General features: G+C 42.0%; 1 protein-coding gene across 3 annotated transcripts in view; it reads left to right on the top strand.

The window, feature by feature from the left end:
* FIRRM (FIGNL1 interacting regulator of recombination and mitosis) overlaps positions 1 to 20838 on the top strand; it is a 171052-nt gene that overhangs the window by 106677 nt on the left and 43537 nt on the right. For all 3 annotated transcript variants that reach the window (XM_075833488.1, XM_075833489.1, XM_075833490.1), the window contains 5 exons: positions 370 to 459; positions 5600 to 5785; positions 6194 to 6316; positions 9973 to 10068; positions 10527 to 10640. In XM_075833488.1, coding sequence (XP_075689603.1) covers positions 370 to 459; positions 5600 to 5785; positions 6194 to 6316; positions 9973 to 10068; positions 10527 to 10640 — 609 coding nt within the window. The remainder of the gene's footprint in view (positions 1 to 369; positions 460 to 5599; positions 5786 to 6193; positions 6317 to 9972; positions 10069 to 10526; positions 10641 to 20838) is intronic.

Raw genomic sequence — 20838 nt, 5'->3', positions numbered from 1 at the left:
TTTTTAATGGAATTGCCTATTTGAGTGTTTACTATGCCAAAATATGTAGATAACAATATAATAGGTTCATAACATTTATATTTATTAATGGGGTTTCCTCCTTTGTTTAAACTTTTTGAACTGCCAAAAGAAAACATTATTTTAGGATGGGGACCCCTGATTTATGCTTAAACATACACGATGTAACATTTTACCCAAAGTCCTTCGCCTCTTGTCAGAGATTAACCTAACCCGATATCTGGAACAGCATTAATTGAAAGTCTCTTAAAAATTGATGTGCTGAAGGGGTATTACATTTTAACCTCAATGAACAAACTTAACATGGTTCTTTTTAACAAACCTTTTTTCTCGTTTTCCTTCCTTGTGCAGGTTAAATCAAGCCCTAGCAATGCTTACCAGCTTGCTCACCTAACGGTCCTTCTTAGACGTTTGCTCTTTTTAATGGATGCTGATAACCAGGTATATAATTCGATCTACTTTCCATAAACCGCTTCTAATTTCACAACTGTACCGGAACGGAGGTTCGCTTTTCAGCAGGACAATGATCCTAAACATACTGCTAAATCTAGCCTGGAGTGGTTCAAGGGGAAACTCCTAAATGTCTTGGAATTACCTAGGCGGTTAATGTTTTTACAAGGCACTGTACTAGAAGGCTACGTTCACACGACATGGGAAAATGGCAGTGTGACGGATGTTTTTTTAACGGCTGTCACGCAACCGTTTTTATAACAATGGTAGTTCTAAATGCAGTGGCTTTATTTACACTGTAATTTTTTGTTCTATTTTTGGCGGTTATTACAGCCAGACGGCCCCCCATAGAACTCGATGAAACCGTTTTTAACGGCAGTTTTTCAAAGAATCAATCCTTGTGACGGCCGTTAAAAACTACCTTAAGCGCTGTGCCCGGGGAAACCCTTGATGTCACTGTCCTTTTATATGGACAGTGATGTCAGGGCTTTCAACTATAGAATCCCTGGCCAGAGCATTGCAAGCTCTCTGGCTGGGGACTCCATCTTGGAAAAGCCCTTGACGTCACTGTTTACATATGGACCGTGACGTAAGGGGCTACTCCTGGAGCTTAATGCCCGGCCTGAGCATTGCCGATGCTCTGGCCCGGGGATTCCGCTCCTAGAGAAGCTCCTAATGTCGCTGTCCATACATGACAAAGCACAATTTGCCTATATGACGACAAACCCTATATTCCACACACTATTAACAGAAGGTATTGAATTGCTCTACCCACATAATTCCTAATAATGAAAATAACCTTTAGGGTATGTTCACACGGCTTATTTACGGACGTAATTCGGACGTTTTACCACTCGATTTACGTCCGAAAATGTGCCTCGATAGCGTTGGCAAACATCTGCCCATTCATTAGAATGGGTCTTACGATGTTCTGTGCACATGGGCATTTTTTTTACGCCCCGCTGTCAAAAGGCGTGGCGTAAAAAAGATGCCCGCGTCAAAGAAGTGCCTGTCACTTCTTCAGACGTAAATGGAGCCGTTTTCCATGGACTAAATGGAAAACCAGCTCCAGTTAACTTCCGTAATGGACGCAGCAAAAAGCGCCTCAACATGCCATTACGGCTGAAATTACAGAGCTGTTTTCTCCTGGAAACAGCCCCGTAATTTCAGCCGTAACGGACGCTGCCGTGTGAACATACCCTTATTAAAGACCCATAGCCTATATTCTAAAAACAAACCATGAGCCCAGAAATGTTATCACTCATATAGATGTAATGGTCAGTCTCTGCTCTCCTATATTAATGATAAATCAAAGTATACATAGGTTGCAGTAATGTACAGACTCTAGTATACAACAAAAAAAAATCACAGATAAAGGGGTCCACTTATAAAATGGTAGCTACAGAAAAAAAAAAGAAACCCCAAATTGGCTGTCCTTGTTCTGAATAACAGAAAGAAAAGTTACACGTAATGAACATACTGTATATTAATGTTTTAGATCTCTCCTCATCTCAATAGATAAATTCACTTCAAATTATCGTAATTAAAAAATTGTTCTTTCTGTTTTTTTACTTGACTGGATAATTAATTTATACAAAATAATGCATTTACAAAATACAAGTAATGTGATGATTTCAGATGATAGCAGAAAATGTAAAGCCTTCGTTAAGTCCATTTAGACGATTAAGTCTATAGATCCAGCGGACCTCTTCCTGCAATAATTTCTTGTCGAGGTCTCCCCCTAAGGCTACATGCACACTTCCGACGGCCAGTGTACGGCCGCTAATGACGGTTCCGTGAAACACGGACCGCACACGGATGGCTTCCGTGTGCAGTCCGTTGTTTCACGGACCAAATCAACGAAAAGGCCGAGACTGTTCCGTCAAAAACGGATAGGAGTAGGGCCTGTCCTATTTTTGATGGAATGGCCACAGGGTTCCGTTAATACAACGGAAGTGTGCATGGCCCCATTGAAATTAATGTGTCGGGGTACTCTCAGTTAAAACAACGGATAGCATCCTGACAAAAAAAACTGGCATGAGGCCTAAGGCCTTATTCACGCGACAGTGATAAAAGCCTGTGTGACGGCCGTTCTTTTAACAGCTGTCACACGGCCATTTTCAGTACAATGATGTTTTATGGGCGTATTCACACGGCCGTTTTTTTAACGGCCCGTGAATAATGGGCATCAAAAAAATAGGACATGTCCTATTTTTGGCAGTTTTAACGGCCTGACGGCCCCCATAGAAGTCAATGGATCAGTTTTTAACGGCACACACTCACCGATGCAGCGCCTACTTTTTCCTGATCTGGTTGCTAGTCTCGCGGGTTCTGCGAAGGCGGCGCGGTGAGTCTGTGTCATCGCGTCACCGCAGATCTCGTCAAAATGAGGGACCTTACCTGAAAAAGACAGTGCTGCATCGGTGAGTATGTAGGGCATTCATGTCGGGCTGTGTGGCATCATATACAGGAGGGCTGTGGGGCATCATATACAGGAGGGTTGACCAATGAAATTCATCAGTTTTTTTTAACGGTCATGAAAAACTGATGCAAAACGGATGTCAAACGGCCATTAAAGACGGACTGGAAATGGGTGAAAATTTGGAGATACACTGATGTAAAATGGCCATGAAAAACTGACAGTTGATCAGTTTTTAATGGACATTTTTTTTTACTGTCGTGTGAATGTAGCGTAAGACTATATTCACATTATAGTGAAAAAAATGGCCATTAAAAACTGATCAACTGTCAGTTTTTCATGGCCGTTTTACATCCGTGTGTCTCCAAATTTTAATCCATTTCCCGTCTGTCTGTCCATTTTTAATGACCGTTTTCCATCCGTTTTTCAAGGCCGTTAAAAAAACAGATGGATTTAATTTGTTGGTTTTATTGTCCAAACCCCCTGAAAACACCATAGTGCCCATGTAAGTAGTGCTGCAATGACCCTGTAGATAGTGCCATAGTGCCACAGTGCCCACATAAAAAGTGCCACAACCGTGTCCCCTGTAGATATTCACACCCCCATATAGTGCCACAGTGCCCAAGTAGATAGCGCCACACCCCTGTAGATCGCACTAACCCCCCATTAGCGGAATCCCCTGAGGTAGCCACTGACGTCACTGTCCATATATAAACAGTATCGCCAGGGGCTTCTCCAGTGGCAAAATCCCCTGGCCAGAGCGTCGGCCAGGGATTCCGCTCCTTCAAGGAGCTACAGCGGCGCTATCTGGAGGGGGGGAGTGCCGTGCCATTTCCGGGGGAGGGGGGTGCCGCTATCTATGGGAGGTGTCCGAGGGAGACGGGTCCCCTGCAGGAGATCTCTCGATGCTCTGGCCGGGGACTCCACAGTTGAAAGCCCGACATCACTGTCCATATATGGATAGTAATGTCAAGGACTTCCCCGGGCTCAGAGCTTAAAGTAGTGCTGTGTGCGGGGAATTCTCAGCCGGGATCAGTTTTTACCGGCCGTTACAGGGATTGATTCATAAAAAATGTACAGTAAAAACTGGTCCATTGACTTCTATGGGAACCATGGGGCCGTCAAAACGGCCAAAAATAGGACGTGTGAATACACCCGTAGAACTCCCTTGTTCTGAAAACGTCCGTTTTTCATGGTGGTTATAAAAACTGATTTCATTTGTCAGGGTTTTTTTGACGGTCCGTGTTCACGGCCGTTAAAAAAATAAAAATATAACCGGACTTGTGAATACAGCCATAGTACTACACTGTTATGAAAACTGACGTGTGATGGCTGTTAAAAAAAACGTCCGTCACACGGCCATTTTTCGCTGTTGTGTGAATGTAGTTTTACAGGCTGCACTTTTATTTTATTATGGGGCAGAGTAGGTGGAGACTTGTATTACTTCAGTCCTTTATTAACTCCTTGCTGAGAGAGAAAAATAAAAAATAACTTAAATATCGGACCCAAATGGAATGATAAGCTATCTGTGTGTTTTTTGTAAATCGTGTGATCACAGCACCATCGGCCAGGGGTGTAACTAGAAAAGACTGGCCCCCATCCCTCGCAACAAACACCCCCCACCCTCCCGACAATGAACATTTATCAGTTCTGTGGCTATGTGAAAATACCGCTAGGCTGCCAAGTGTACTAATATTAACCTTTTAGTTACAGGGTTACAAAAAGTATAACAAACAGTTAAGCGCTGATATGATATTTGTTATCACTTAATTATGTTATTTCATAGTCATAATAGTTATTAAAAAAACTGACCGGAAACTTTTAGCATCGGGTCACACCCCTTTTAGATAGTTCCACATACCCATCTTGTAGGTAGTGCCACATAATATTCGTGCCACACAGCCCCGGGAGCCCCCCTTATACATAGTGCCGCCCCAAACAAATATAAAACCTCACTCGCCTAGCCCCGTTCCCACGACAAACGGACCTGCTCCTCCGCAAACTGAGAGGGGACCCTTGCCTAGGGCGGCGTGATCCCGAGATGTCATTGCGCAGGCCTCCACAGGGATCCTCTCCCAGCACCTTATAGGCTGCAGGCCTAACGTCGCCTGTAGCCTAGTAAACGGCAGAGCAGGAAGCTAGCTCCCTGCTCTGCAATAGTGTTCAATTGTATCTGTGTCGTAAGTACGCAGATCCAATTAAAAGTCGCAGTCGCCCAGTGCTAGTGACGCCGCCGGGAATGAGGGGGCCCATGCTACCCCAGGCATATACTGTTATTTGTCAGGCCGGGTGGCACGGGCCCCACCTCCAGCTGCAGGCCCGGTAGCAGCTGCTATGGCTGCTACAGCGGTAGTTAAGTCACTGCCCATCTGCACTGGTTAAATCAGGCAGTCTCTCTCTGCAGTTTGAGAAGGGTTGGGGGATGGAAGGCAAGTGTAACGTCAGCTTGCAGCCTGGTAGTCGGAGAGCCCAGGCAGCTGCTCTGTTACATGAGTAATAACGTCCTGTTTGTAAATTAGAAAAAAATAAGAGGTCTGCGGCACAATTGGCTGACCTTTTTGAAGAGAAACCCTTTGCAAAGGTAGTGTACATGAGGAGCTACAGTGAATTTCACATTTTTCACTAGAGGTGCCCTTTTAAGAAAGTGTTATCCTAAACTATTTTAGTTTATTACGAATCAAGGTTCTAAACTTGCCATGTTCTTTACATTAGGTCGAGTTTGTCAAACAGTTTCCTCCAGCCCAAGCAGAAAATGTATCTTTCTGGCAGCATGTTTCAATATCATCCCTACCAAGTGCTTTAAGATCACAGGTTGAAACGGGCCTATTCACAGCAGCATTGTCACAGTGCAGAAATTTGCTTAAGGGCAAGTGTACACTTGAGGACATAAAGCAACTGGTAAGTTTCAATTTAGCGCTCTCTCCCCATCGTATACCAGCATAATGTAAAAGGCTCTATTAAAATTGTAAAATATGTACCCAGTAGTTTACACTTATGATCACCTTAATGCACCTTTGTCTATACAAGCGATTATAGCACAAAAAAATGTGTTACTTAGTGATTAAAATTCTTACATGGGCAGACCCCTGACACAAAACGTATAGTCTGCACATTAGCATCAAAACTGCATTAACTGACTTAGTTAATACCTTTTTTTCCTCTGACAAATATAAAAATAACTTTTTTCTTACTATTCAGATCATAGCTTTTCAACGTTTATTATGTTTATATTGAGGGGGATATGATTGAATTTTTCTTTTGTGCACTAGTTGTCCCGTATTTAACATCATAATTTTATATTCACAGAAGCTGTCACTTTCAGCAATGTTGACAGCATGTAATTTTTCCGAGGGGAATCTAGACGCACAGCAGCAGTATGATGTGATAGAAATTATTTTTCAGCTATGGTCACTTCTTAGCGTGAAGCAGGTGAGGACTACTGGAAAAAAAAGGGGATGTACATTATCCATTATAATCAGTAGAAACTGTCAAATAGTCCAAATATTTTGAAATTGTAATGGAGTGCTTGCTTAGCAAGGGATCTTTCTACTCAGATTTATTTATATTTACTCCACACTAATTCTTCTGCCACCACACAATCTCCTCCGAGCAGTACCAGCCAGCAAGTCTACTTCCCTCGGCCACATTACTGTGTTAACTAAATGTACTTTAGGAGCACCTGGATCTTCAGGTGCTTAGACTTGTTGATTCTTCAAGCATCTGCATTTCAGATGTCCCGTCCAAATAGCTGAAGGGATATTTGGGTAGTACCGACTGAACAGCATTAGTATTGTACCACACAATTTGGAACAGTTGCAGGCTGGGAATACAATATATAATAATGATAAATGCTATATTTTCTTTATATGGTATAGTGAACAATTGATTTGATTTGTGTTATGGTTTGCTGCATAAATTTATTTGGATTAACACTACACAATTACCGTTGTATTGATATTAATAGATATACGTTCACTTATGTTCAAAATGAGTATCACTGCCTATATGAACGATTAAAATTGAATTTTATTGTAGACATCAACGACTAAAACATGGGCTAAATAGCCAAAGAAACCATTAAAGGCGTAAGCACAGCGACCAGTCGGGGGGTGCAAATGGATATTGTGTTTATCTGTATACACCCCCAAATGCCTGAAGATTTTTACCCCTTCAAATCATAATATAACACCTGGTCATCCCTGCCACTAGAACTGTGTCCCAACGCGTTTCAGCACCCCTTGATAGCAGGGTGCATCATCAGGGGTCACAATGTTTATTAATTCAAAACACCAAGAGGCCGGTTAGCACCAGTTGCGTGCTTTAACATTCACCCGGCTCGTGCACGACTCTGGTCAGCTGGTCGAACACAAGCGGAGTGAACGCCGGACATATATAGTAGTAATCCCTCCCACCATACGAGGACACGGCACCCGGCTGGCCAATCCCATGCAAGCACACGCATAAGGGCACATCTCCTCTGAAGGGTCGCCCCATTGTATCAGGGGTTGATAATTTGACCCAAAATGCCGGTCACTATATTGATCAAATTCTTAATCCTCTTGTATTGACTCTTCCATCCTACGTCAGCGACACAATGGATGTACTTAGAAGACTTGAGGGCATTAGGTGTGACACCGGTGTTCACCTGGCCTCCCTAGATGTTGAGGCCCTCTACAGCTCTATACCCCATACCTCTGGATGTAGGGCTGTGGGGGACTTCCTGAATGAAAGGGGACTACATTTTCAGGCTCACGAGTTTGTGGTTAGCCTACTTAGATTTGTCCTTGAACACAACTTCTTCCTGTTTGATGGGAAATACTATCACCAGCTCAGGGGGTTGCGATGGGTTGCCCCTGCGCCCCCTCATATGCCAATTTATACCTGGGCTGGTGGGAGAGTAAGGTTGTGTTTAACGAGGACATGGATAAATGGACATCATTGATTCTCCTGTGGCTAAGATTCATTGACGAAGGTTTGATTCTCTGGACGGGAACCAGGGAACAGTTCAATGAATTTGTGGCCATCCTTAATGTCAATGAGATGGGGCTCTTTTTCACCTCTGAAATCCATGACCGCAAAATGACGTTCCTCGACATCAACATTTTCAAGACTGAACAAGGATGCATTCAAGCTAGCATCTATAGGAAGGACACAGTGACCAATAGTCTTCTCAGGTGGGATAGCTGGCACCCCGGACCATTAAAAAGAGGGATACCCAAGGGACAGTACCTGAGGGTACGTAGGAATTGTTCCACCATCACAGACTTTGGAATAGCTGCAACAGACTTACAAAACAGATTCCTTCGGAGAGGCTATCCTCGCGAAGTCTTGAGATGATCATATCAAAATGCTCTAAGCTGTAATAGGAGTGATCTCTTTATTCCTAGGAAGCGGTCGACTGATGAGCAGATACGTATTATAGGGACGTACGATTCATCTAACAAGGAGGTGATGAGGGTCCTACAAGCCTACTGGGGGATTCTTAAAACAGACCCTGACATTGGAAGTTTGGTGGGTGACAGACCACTGGTGACCTACAGGAGGGGTAGAAACATCAGGGACCGCTTGGTACATAGCCACCTGCAACCTACCTCTCCCACGTCCTGGCTTACACATGGCATTAAGGGCACTTTCATATGCGGATCATGCAAGGCTTGTGACTCCATAACATGCCACAATAATTTTCGTACTCCCACTACAGGGAGGACGTTTGATAATAGGTCTTTCATTGCAAAACAAGAGGAATTGTTTATCTCATTTCATGTGTTTGTGGGACGACATAGGTGATATCCACAGAAATGAGGATACTCCGGTGGCAAGGCAAGTTTGGGAGTGCCATGCTGGCAACATGATAGTCATCAAATTCCAGGGGATTGAACATATACGACCATCTGCTAGGTGTGGGGATTTGAATAAGAAGATTCTCCAAAAAGAGACACAATGGATTTTTCGCATGCAGACTGTTAAACCTGCGTGCCTCAATGAACAGTTATCCTTTAATTGTTTCTTATAAGCCGACCCCCATCACATTATTCCTACTGGTGTGTTTAAATAAGGCACATACATTCCCTATATATGTATATATCTATACTAGTCCCCCTGAGCATTTATATATCTCCAGTCGTTTGCCACTTTATGCTCATCATCCTACCCCCTATATTTAGCGGCGCAGCCTTGCAATAGCTGATTGCTACATTCTTCACATTTGGGTCTATATCATGATTTGGTTCCTCTTCATGTCTAAGCGTCTTTGTCATTCTATTGATTGCCAGCAATTGTCCACCAGTTCTCTACATAGCCGCCTAATGATCCCTGGTTACTAGGGACCCTTTCTTCCCTCTCACCCACGGCCTCACTGTGCATCCGGGGGCTCGCCTCATGCAGGTGACGTCACTGGCGTGTGCTTGCATGGGATTGGCCAGCCGGGCGCTGTGTCCTCGTATGGTGGGAGGGATTACTACTATATATGGCCAGCGTTCACTCCGCTCGTGTTTGACCAGTGTCGTGCACAAGCCGGGTGAATGTTAAAGCATGCAACTGGTGCTAACCGGCCTCTTGGTGTTTTGAATTAATAAACATTGTGACCCCTGATGATGCACCCTGCTATCAAGGGGTGCTGAAACGCGTTGGGACACAGTTCTAGTGGCGGTGATGACCAGCTGTTCTATTATAATTTGAAGGGGTAGAAATCTTCAGGCATTTGGAGGTGTATACAGATAAACACAATATCCATTTGCACCCCCCGACTGGTCGCCGTGCTTACGCTTCTAATAGTTTCTTTGGCTATTTAGCCCATGTTTTAGTCGTTGATGTCTACAATAAAATTCAATTTTAATCGTTCATATAGGCAGTGATACATAAATTTATTTGGTTTCATGAAATGTTAATAATTACAAAACCGCAGTGTGTGTACAACTGTCATGTGAGTCAAATTTTTTAACGTTTGAGAATTGTATTTGAGAAACGCCTTAAACTTATTGTGTTAAAACGGCTCTTCTTTTTATGTTCGTAACCTGTATATGGAAGATTTTTTTTAAACGTTTTTATTATATTAAAATATTTAAAAACATATTTTTTTCTAACAGGTCGCTGAACAACCTTTCTTGCTAGAAATTCTATGCCTTTTTTTGGATTTGTTTGCATTTGTTATAAAAAAGATAGAAACTGCCATGCTGAAACAGGTATGCCCTCTTTTTATTTAACACATCACGCACCTAAATCTTCTAATTAATAAAAACTAACGTTTTAATTTAAAAATCTCTGTCAAATTTGAGAACTCACAGTCCATGATGTAAAAACAATTTAAAATCTTTACAAGCAATTTGTCTAGCTCTTGGCATCTAAAAAATTGCATGTCCATATTTATCATTGCCTTACAAGTTCTTGTATATAAAACTAGTGACTTGAAATTTCACATCCAGGAAAACTCAAAGAACAGATGTCTCACCCTCCTAGCTTCAGCCTATAGCTATAGTGTGAAATGACTAGATAACCGTGTTAAACCACATTGTTTCATGACAGTCTACCATGTAGCCTCTAGTTTTACTGTGCAGCATTAAGTGGATAACTCCCATTATTTGGTTTATGTGAAGACATAATTGCATAATTTATGTTTACAGAACAATTTCTTTTGTTTAAGGTTGTTTCCTTGATTTCATGTTTGTGTCAAGAAGACTCCACATCACATGTAAAGTTGGGAGTTTTAGACTTTTTATCACTACTTGGAAGAATTATTTTACCACAAGAGTTCCAGGTAGATTTTACGTCATCTTTATAATTTTGTGCAAATTTAACTTTTACCCTATTAGCAACTGGAGGAAAACTTTAATTACATAGTGACCATCTTGTAGAATATAGTAGCCGAAGACACCAAGGAAAAGAATAATCATCCTTTTGATAGAATTGCAGAACCAAAATTGCGACCCTCACTTCTTTACTAAGCTTTCTAGAAACCTCTCGTGCAAGGTGCTGTTTAAAAACACACAGAAATATCTAAGCTATGGAAAAAGTAATGAGGTGTGTACATGTATTTATGGCCACTGTATCAATAAGATTCCAGTGTCCCCCAGTCACCCTCCATGACCCAACCACAGAGAGGTTAAAAAGACCCTCCCCATCGATCACCTCCTGTGTCTTCCTGTACCTACTAGGACCAACAGGCAGATTGGTGCACCTGCTAAGGCAGCTGAGGGGTTTTCTTGTGGCTGGCAGGAAGTTTCCTCCTTTTAGCAACTGAGGTCAAGGAGTTGGAAGAGTCTTTCTCCGGTCTGCTATTAGAGACAGGACTGTTTTGCACTGCTCTCCGGGAGTGTTTTATGTGTGCAGTGAGCTTCAATTCCTTTATGGGTTCCCTAGCCAATCCAGAAACTTCTTCCCCGCTAACCAGAAGTCGTATACATGTGGAGAGAGGCATCCAGTGGAATCACGTAATCTCACACTTAGAGAATCAAGCCAGGATCTCTCTACAAACCCGTAGCCACCTTTAGGGGGAACACAATGATCTGGGAGGGGTCTGGAAAATTTTGCGAGATCGCGGCACTTACTGGTGTCCCGTTCGAACACCTGATGTTAGGTCTATAAAGGGGTGTGAACTTATGGCAAAAACCTTTCTGTCCTGTTCCTGGTTAGCTCACTGGCATCATGGATGGACAGTCTGCTTCCCGCTCAGAGTCTGGTGAAAACCCTGATCTAGTAAGTAGTTTTACTGAAAAGGGTTTGTGTGTTTTTCTATTGTTTAGGGAGACAAGTAGCCCTCCCTAAAATCCAGATTGGATAACCCTCACATGAAATAGTGTGCTCTTTGTAGTAAGAAGTTATCTCCATTTTACAAAAATCCATTATGTCAAGCCGGTATATATAATGGGTTTAAAAGAAGAGCAGTTTCCTCCTATGGACACATCAGGTCTATAGTTAGAAAGGAGATTCAGACTTCCATGGCTAGTCTAACTCCCTCAATTAGTGCCCCACCAGTTTCTAAAATACGGAATTTACACGTAATTTCAGCTTATAAACAAGTGTCAAATATCGGTCTTCTAGGATGGAGGAAATGGAAGAAAAGTGGGGAAATACTACTTTGCTTCAGAAAAGGATAATCTACCAAAGGCTGTAAGAAATACCGTGAATATTTAAGATTTGAAAGAACAAAAATCAGTGAAAGATGAATTTGTTTGTAGGTCTGACAGCAAGAAATTCAAGGGTATTCCTGCTTCATGAAAATGTAAAAGCATTAATCATGGTAGAATGGAAAAATCTAGAGAGGTCTGAATATGCCTAGGGAAATCGGTTTCCATTTGATAATGAAAATGTGGGAAGATGTCCCTAAAATTGATCCACAGGTAGCTAAAAACTTCCATTTGAGGTTTCGACATAACTGGGAGATCCAATGGATAGGAAAGTAGACTTCTACGGCGCTAAAAATAAACCTGGCAGCCACGTGTGTCGCTAGATCCATGCATATTTGGGTAAACTAGCTGGAAACCCGCCTTAACCCCTTAAAGAGGCTCTGTCAACACATTATAAGTGCCCTATCTCCTACATAAGAAGATGGGCGCTGTAATGTAGATGACAGCAGTATTTTGTTATTTAGAAAAACAATTCATTTATACCACGTTATTAGCTATTTTTAGCTTTATGCTAATTCGTTTCTTAATGCCCAATTGGGCGTGTTTTTACTTTGGTTAGCGTCATACACTCCTCTGTACAACGCCCACTTGGTCTAATCAGCATCATACACTTCTCTCCATTCAGTCAGCGCATGGTGACCCTGCGTTGTTCACTATGTGCTGTCTTTATACTGACACATTAACGTTACTGAAGTGTCTTGACAGTGAATAGACATTACCTCCAGCCAGGATGGGATGTTTATTCACAATTCCGACACTTCGGTAACGTTTGTGTGGGATTTACAGCAGAGCAAGCGTAATCTCGCTGTAACCTGTAATTTACAGCGTGATCTTGCGAGATTACGCTTGATCTGCTATAAGTCCCACACAAACGTTACCGAAGTGTCGGGATTGTGAATAGACATCCCGTCCTGGCTGGAAGGGATGTCTATTCAATGTCAAGACACTTCAGTAACGTTAATGTGTCAGTATAAGGCAGCACATAGTGAACAACGCAGTGTCACTACGCGCTGATTAAATGAATGGAGAGAAGTGCATGACGCTGATTAGTCAGCGTCATAGACTCCTCTGTACAACGCCCACTTGGTCTAAAGTAGAAACACGCCCAGTTGGGCATTAAGAAACTATTTAGCATAAAGCTAATAACGTGGGAAAAATAGTTTTTCTACATAGAAAACACTGCTGTCACCTACATTGCAGCGCCCCTCTCCTTATGTAGGAAATAGGGCACTTATAATGTGGTGACAGAGCCTCCTTAAGGTCGCAGCCTAGTTTGGGCCTTAAGGCTCAGAGCCCATTATTCAAATCTGACATATTTCACTTTATGTGGTAATAACTTCGGAATGCTTAAACCTATCCAAGCGATTCTGAAACCGTTATCCCGTGGGACATTGGGCTTTATGTTAGTGGTAAAATTTGGTCGATATATTCAGTGTTTATTTGTGAAAAATAGCAAAATTTTGAGATTTTTTTTTAATAAAAACAGAATTTTTCTGAATTGAAATGCATCTGCTTGTAAGACAGAGTTTTTACTACCCAAAATAGTTACTAGTTCACATTTCCCATATGTCTACTATATGTTGGCATCATTTTTTTAAACATTCTTTTTGGGTTTTTTCTAGGACGTTACAAGGCTTAGAACTTAAGCAGCAATTTCTCATATTTTGAATGAAATTTCAAAAGCCTCTTTTTTAGGTTCCAGTTCAGTTCTGAAGTTGCTTTGAGGCGCCTATATATTAGAAACCCCTATCAAACACCCCATTTTAGAAACTAGACCCTCAAAGTATTCAAAACCGCATTTAGAAAGTTTATTAACCCTTTTAGGTATTTCACAGGAATTGAAAGCAAAGTAGATGTGAAATTTACATATTTAATTTTTTTGTCAGAAAATCTATTATTCCATTTTTTTCTGTAAAACAGAAGGTTTTACCAGAGAAACGCAACTCAATACTTATTGTCCAGATTCTTCAGTAATGAGAAATATCCCACATGTGGCCCTAGTCTGGTAATGGACTGAAGCACCGGCCTCCAAAGCAAAGGAGCACGTAGTGGATTTTGAGGCCTCCTTTTTATTAGGCACGATGTCCGGTTTGAAGAGGTCTTTGCCAAATAGGGTCACTTTTGGGGGGTTTCCACTGTTTTGGCACAACTACACCCCTCAAGGAACATATCGAGGGGTATAGTGGGAATTTAGATCCCACTTGTTTTTTGTTGCATTTTCTGGAATTAGGCTGTGCAATTGAAAATCGAATTTTTAATTTTGACAAGGAATAAAGGAGAAAAAGCACCCCAACATTTGTAAGGCAATTTCTCCCGATTACGGCATTACCCCATATGTGGTCATATACTGCTGGTTGAACAATGGGCAGAGCTCAGAAAGGCAGGAGCGCTATTTGGCACGTAGATTTTGTTGGATTGGTTTCTGGGCGCCATGTCGCATTTGCAGAGATTCTGAGGTACCAGTTCAGGGTTAAACCTCTTAAAAGTGACCCCATTTTGGAAACTAGACCCCTTGAGGAATTCATTGTAGTTTTCATGGGTTGCATGCGACTTTTTGATCAGTTTTTATTCTATTTTTAAGAGGCGTGGAGACTAAAAAAACAGCAATTCTACTATTCGTTTTTTATTAAAAAAAATTTTTTTTACAGCGTTCACCGTGCGCTATAAATGACATATTCACTTTATTCTGCGTGGCAATATGATTACGGCGATACCGTATTTTTATAGTTTTTTTATGTCTTATGGCGTTTGCACAATAATATACTTTTTATAAAAAATAATTAACTTTTTGTGTTGCCTTATTCTAAGAGCCATAACATTTTTTATTTTTCCATAAAGAAAGCTGTGTGAGGACTTTTTTTTTGCGTAACGAACTGCAGTTTCGATCGGTACCATTTTTAAGTACATGCGACTTTTTGATCTCTTTATTCCATTTTTTCGAAGGTGAAGTGACCAAAAAATTGTGATTCTGGTATGGTTTATTGTTATTTTCTTTCATGGCTTTCACCGCGCGGGATAGATAACAAAATAGCTTTGTAGTTCAGGATGTTACGGACGTGGCGATACCAATTACGTATAGTTTATTTGTTTCTTTTTATTAACCCCTTAAGGACGCAGCCTAGTTTTGGCCTTAAGGCTCAGAGCCCATTTTTCAAATCTGACATATTTCACTTTATGTGGTAATAACGTCGGAATGCTTAAACCTACCCAAGCGATTCTGAGATTGTTTTCTCGTGACACATTGGGCTTCATGTTCGTGGTAAAATTTGGTCGATATATTCAGTGTTTATTGGTGAAAAATTGCAAAATTTAGAGAAAATTTTGAAAAAATTGCATTTTTCAGAATTTAAATGCATCTGCTTGTAAAACAGACGGTTATACCACCCCAAATAGTTACTAGTTCACATTTCCCATATGTCTACTTTAGATTGGCATCGTTTTTTGAACATTCTTTTATTTTTCTTGGACGTTACAAGGCTTAGAACATAAACAGCAATTTCTCATATTTTTAAGAAAATTTCAAAAGCCTTTTTTTTAAGGTACCTCTTGAGTTCTGAAGTGGCTTTGTGGGGCCTATGTATTAGAAACCCTGATAAAACACCCCATTTTAAAAACTAGACCCCTCAATGTATTCAAAACAGCAGTTAGAAAGTTTTTTAACCCTTCAGGCATTTCACAGGAATTAAAGCAAAGTGGAGGTGAAATTTGCAAATTTCATTTTTCTTGCTGAATTTCAATTTTATTCAATTTTTTTTCTGTAACACAGAAGGTTTTACCAGAGAAACACTACTATATATGTATTGTCCAGATTCTGCCGTTTTTAGAAATGTCCCACATGTGGCCCTACTGCGCTCGTGGACTAAAAGACAAGCCCTAGAAGCAAAGAAGCACCTAGTGCATTTCGAGTCCTCTTTTTTATTAGAATATATTTTAGGCAGCATGCCAGGTTTGAAGAGGTGTTGAGGTGTCAAAACAGTAGGAATCCCCCAATAGTGACCCCATTTTGTAAACTACACCCCTCAAGGAATTCATTTAGGGTTGTTGTTACCATTTTGACCGCACATTTTTTTCACAGCACGTATTTGAATTGGGCTCTGAAATGAAAAAAATGTCATTTTTTCCAATAAAATGTCATTTGTGATCAAAATTTCTTATTTTCACAGGGAACAAAATACCCCATTTTGTTGCCCAATTTGTCCTTAGTGTGGCAGTACCCCATTTGTGGTGATAAACTGCCGTTTGGGCCCATGGGAGGGCTCAGAAGGAAAGGAGCGCTATATGTTTGTTGGAGTCCAGATTTTGTTGGATTGGTTTTCGGGTGCCATGTCGCATTTGCAGAGCCTCAGAGGTATCAAAGCAATGGAAACCCACCAAAAGTGACCCCATTTTGGAAACTACACCCCTCAAGGAATTCATTTATGGTTGTTGTTAGCATTTTGACCGCACAGTTTTTTCACAGCACCTATTTCAATTGGGCTGTGACATTAAAAAAATGTCATTTTTTCCAATAAGATGTAATTTTTTACCAAAATTTCTTATTTTCACAGGGAACAAAATACTCAATTTTGTTGCCCAATTTCTCCTGAGTGCATCAATACCCCATTTGTGGCAATAAACTGCCGTTTGGGCCCATGGGAGGCCTCAGAAGGGAAGGAGCGCTGTGTGTTCTTTGGAGTACAGATTTTGCTGGTTTGGTTTTCGTGTGCCATGTCGCATTTGCAGAGCCCCAGAGGTATCAAAGCAATGGAAACCCACCAGAAGTGACCCCATTTTGGAAACTACACCCCTCAAGGAATTCATTTATGGGTAATGTGACCATTTAGACCCCATAGTTTCTTCACAGAACTTATTTGAATTGGGCTGGGAATTTAAAAAAAATATATTTTTTCCAATAATATGTCATTTTAGCTCAAAAATTCTTATTTTCACAAGAAATAAAATACTCAATTTTGTTGCCCAATTTGTCCTGAGTGCGGCAATACCCCATTTGTGGTGATAATCTGCCGTTTGGGCCCATGGGAGGGCTCAGAAGGAAAGGAGCGCTGTGTGTTCTTTGGAGTACAGATTTTGTTGGATTGGTTTTCGTGTGCCATGTCACATTTGCAGAGCCCCAGAGGTATCATAGCAATGGAAACCCACCAGAAGTGACCTCATTTTGGAAACGACACCCCTCAAGGAATTCATTTATGGGTAATGTGACCATTTAGACCCCATAGTTTCTTCACAGAACTTATTTGAATTGGTCTGGGATAGAAAACAAAATTATTTTTGTCAAATAATATGTAGTTTTGGCTGAAAATTTCTTATTTTCACAAGAAACAAAATACCCCATTCTGTTGCGCAATTTGTTCTGAGTGCCGCAATACCCCATTTGTTGTGATAAACTGCCGTTTGGGCCCATGGGAGGGCTCAGAAGGAAAGGACCACCATTTGGCCTACTCGGGATTTTCTAGTGCGAAGTCATGTATGCAGAAGCCCCTGAGGTACCAGTACAGTTGAAACCCGCAAGAAGTGACCCCGTTTTAAAAACTACACCCTTAAGGCATTCATCTAGAGGTGTAGTGGCCATTTTGACCGGAGACCTACACCCCATAAACTGTAATGTGGGTTCTCCCGGGTATGGCAATACCCTACATGTGGCTGTTATCAGCTGCCTGGACACACAGCAGGGCCCAGAGGGGAAAGACTAGGGGGGATAAGCTGTGCGGAGTGCATCAGGGTAAGTAAAATTGGGGTAAATTATAAACCAAGGGATGTATGATAAATTTTAAAACACTCATACAGAGCTCTGGTTATTCGGGACACGTGTCACATTGATATATTGTGTCATCCCTTATCGCCCTCTTATAGCAGACTTTGCACCTCTTTTGACTTTTTCCCTTCTTGCCAGTTTGGGGAACTTCCCCTGGAAAGTGTTGCCCTGGTACGATGCGTGTGGGCTCGCTTCCAGAAGTACTGGGTGCCCCCCCTTCTTGGTCCCTAAAGTTTAGGTTCTTGATAATCACCTCTTGAAATTCCAGGAAAGTTCCCGTCTGGCCTGCACATCGACGTAGCACGTACGCATTGTACAAAGCCATCTATATGATGTTCCCGGCCAGCTTCTTATACCACACCGCATGGCGCTGTAGGGCTTCAGGGCTTGATCTTACAAGTCCATCACTCCCATGTACCTATTGTAGTCCAGGATGCAGTCTGGTTTGGGGGTGGCCTTTCCTTCATATATCCTAAACCTGTAGGTATACCCTGATGCACTCTCACAGCTTATACATCTTCACGCCATACCTTGCCCTCTTACCCGGCAGGTACTCGCGGAATTGAACCCTCCCTTTAAAATGTACCAGGGACTCATCAATAGAAATACACTTCTCGGGGGTGTATGCTTGGGAAAACCGGGCACTGGAACGGTCTAATAAGGGTCTCCGTTTAGACAAACGGTCAAAACTGGGGTAATCTCGGGGTGGGCACGGCTCATTATCAGTATAATGTAAGAAGCGAAGTATTGCCTCATTTATTTATTTTTTTAGGTTCCAGTTCAGTTCTGAAGTTGCTTTGAGGGGCCCATATATTAGAAACCCCTATCAAATACCCCATTTTAGAAACTAGACCCCTCAAAGTATTCACAACAGCATGTAGAAAGTTTATGAACCCTTTAGGTGTTTCACAAAAATTTAGAGCAAAGTAGAGGTGAAATTTAAATTTTTTTTTTGTCAGAAAATCCTCTTTATACCATTTTTTTTATAACACAAAAGGATTTATCAGAGAAACACAACTTAATACTTATTGCCCAGATTCTGCAGTTTAGAGAAATATCCCACATGTGGCCCTCGGGCAGTAATGGACGGAAGCATCGGCCTCCGAAGCAAAGGAGCACCTAGTGGATTTTGAGGCCTCTTTTTTATTAGGCACCATGTCCGGTTTGAAGAGGTCTTGTGGTGCCAAAACATTGGGAACCCCCCAAAAGTGACCCCAATTTGGAAACTAGACCCCTTGAGGAATCCATTGTAGTTTTCTTGGGGTGCATGCGGCTTTTTGATCAGTTTTTATTCTATTTTTAGGTGGCGTGGTGACTAAAAAACAGCAATTCTACTATTGTTTTTTTTTCGTTTTTTTTTTACAGCGTTCACCGTGCGCTATAAATGACATATTCACTTTATTCTGCGGGGCGATACGATTACGGCGATACCAGATGTTTATAGTTTTTTTTTATGTCTTATGGCGTTTGCACAATAAAATACGTTTTGTAAACAATCATTCACTTTTTGTGTTACCTTATTCTAAGAGCCATAACGTTTTTATTTTTCAATCAATAAAGCCGTGCGAGGACTTATTTTTTGCGTAACGAACTGTAGTTTTGATCAGTACCATTTTTAGGTACATGCGACTTTTTGATCTCTTTTTATTCCATTTTTTGGGAGGTGAAGTGACCAAAGAATTGTGATTGTGGTTCGGTTTATTATTATTTTATTTTACGGCGTTCACCGTGCGGGATAAATAATGAAATAATTTTGTAGTTCAGGCCGTTACGGACGCGGCGATACCAATTATGTATAGTTTATTTGTTTGTTTATATATTTTTATTAATAATAAAGGACTGATAAGGGAAAAGGGGGGATTTTTACTTTTATTACTTTTAAATCTTTTATTTTCTAATTTTTACACATCTTTTTTTAACTTTTTTTTCACTTTATTACTTTGTCCCACTAGGGGACATGAGGGCAGGAGGCTCTGATCGCTATTCTAATACACTGCACTACATGCGTAGTGCAGTGTATTAGAACTGTCAGCTACTCACTGACAGCAAGCATAGTGGGTCCTGACGTTGTCAGGACCCACTAGGCTTCCGTCTATGGCATAGCCGGACGCCATTGTTTGGTGTCCGGTTGCCATAGTCACCATCGCCGGCCGCTATCGCGTAGCAGGCCGGTAATGGCAGCTTAACCCCTAAAAAGCCGCGATCTCTATAGAACGCGGCTTTTAAGGGGTTAATCAGCGGGGACACAGCGATCGGTCCCCGCTGTAGGAGCTGTGACAGCTGCTGAACGAGACAGCAGCGTCACAGCTCCTGTATGTGTCGGGAGGACGACCGAAACGGCCGTTACTCCCGAGACGTACTATTACGGCATGGAGCGCGAACTATACAGCTGCCATGACGTAATAGTACGTCAAGGAGCGGGAAGGGGTTAATAATAAAGGACTGATAAGGGAAAAAGGGGGATTTTAACTTTTATTACTTTTAAAATTTTTATGTTCTTATTTTTACACAACACTTTTTACCTATTCACCTATGACAGCACCCTTGGAGAGACATCCCATCCGCTGGACAGGAAACCTGAGGATATAAAATGGACACACCTCTCCACACACCCAGTCAGGTTTCCTGTCCTCCGGATGGAAGATTCTCCTGAGGAAAAAAGCACTTCTCCGGGATTGCAGACCCCCTAGCAAGGTTTACCTTATTCCTCTAGGGGTGCTCTGGAAAGGTATAAGTCTCCCCCCTGGGAGCAACCTTAGTCTGGGATAGGTACTCCCGCCTCTCCCGGTCCATCGTCACCCTCCTGCTGCAAAACAGGTGGTGGTTTAAGGTCCACAGAGTGGGCCTTCCTCTGGCGGGGAGCAGATCCCCGGGGCTCGTTCGGCTTGGGGAAGGGCCGGACCAGACCCAGCGTTGGCGGCTTCCCGGCACTCTCACTGGCATGTCCGGTCGCCGCGACGCATCACTTCCGGGCGCGTCCAACACTCCAGGGGGCGGTGTTCCGGTGGCCGACGTGGGGAGGTGGTGCTCCAGCGTCCGGAGCGAGGGCCTCCCAGCCAATCCTTGGCCTATTTTAG

The sequence above is a fragment of the Rhinoderma darwinii genome, chromosome 7 (assembly GCF_050947455.1).
Source record: "Rhinoderma darwinii isolate aRhiDar2 chromosome 7, aRhiDar2.hap1, whole genome shotgun sequence".
In the NCBI taxonomy this organism is placed as follows: domain Eukaryota; kingdom Metazoa; phylum Chordata; class Amphibia; order Anura; family Rhinodermatidae; genus Rhinoderma; species Rhinoderma darwinii.
The sequence above is the reverse complement of the archived record's forward strand: the minus strand, read 5'-3'. Positions and strand labels throughout refer to the sequence as shown.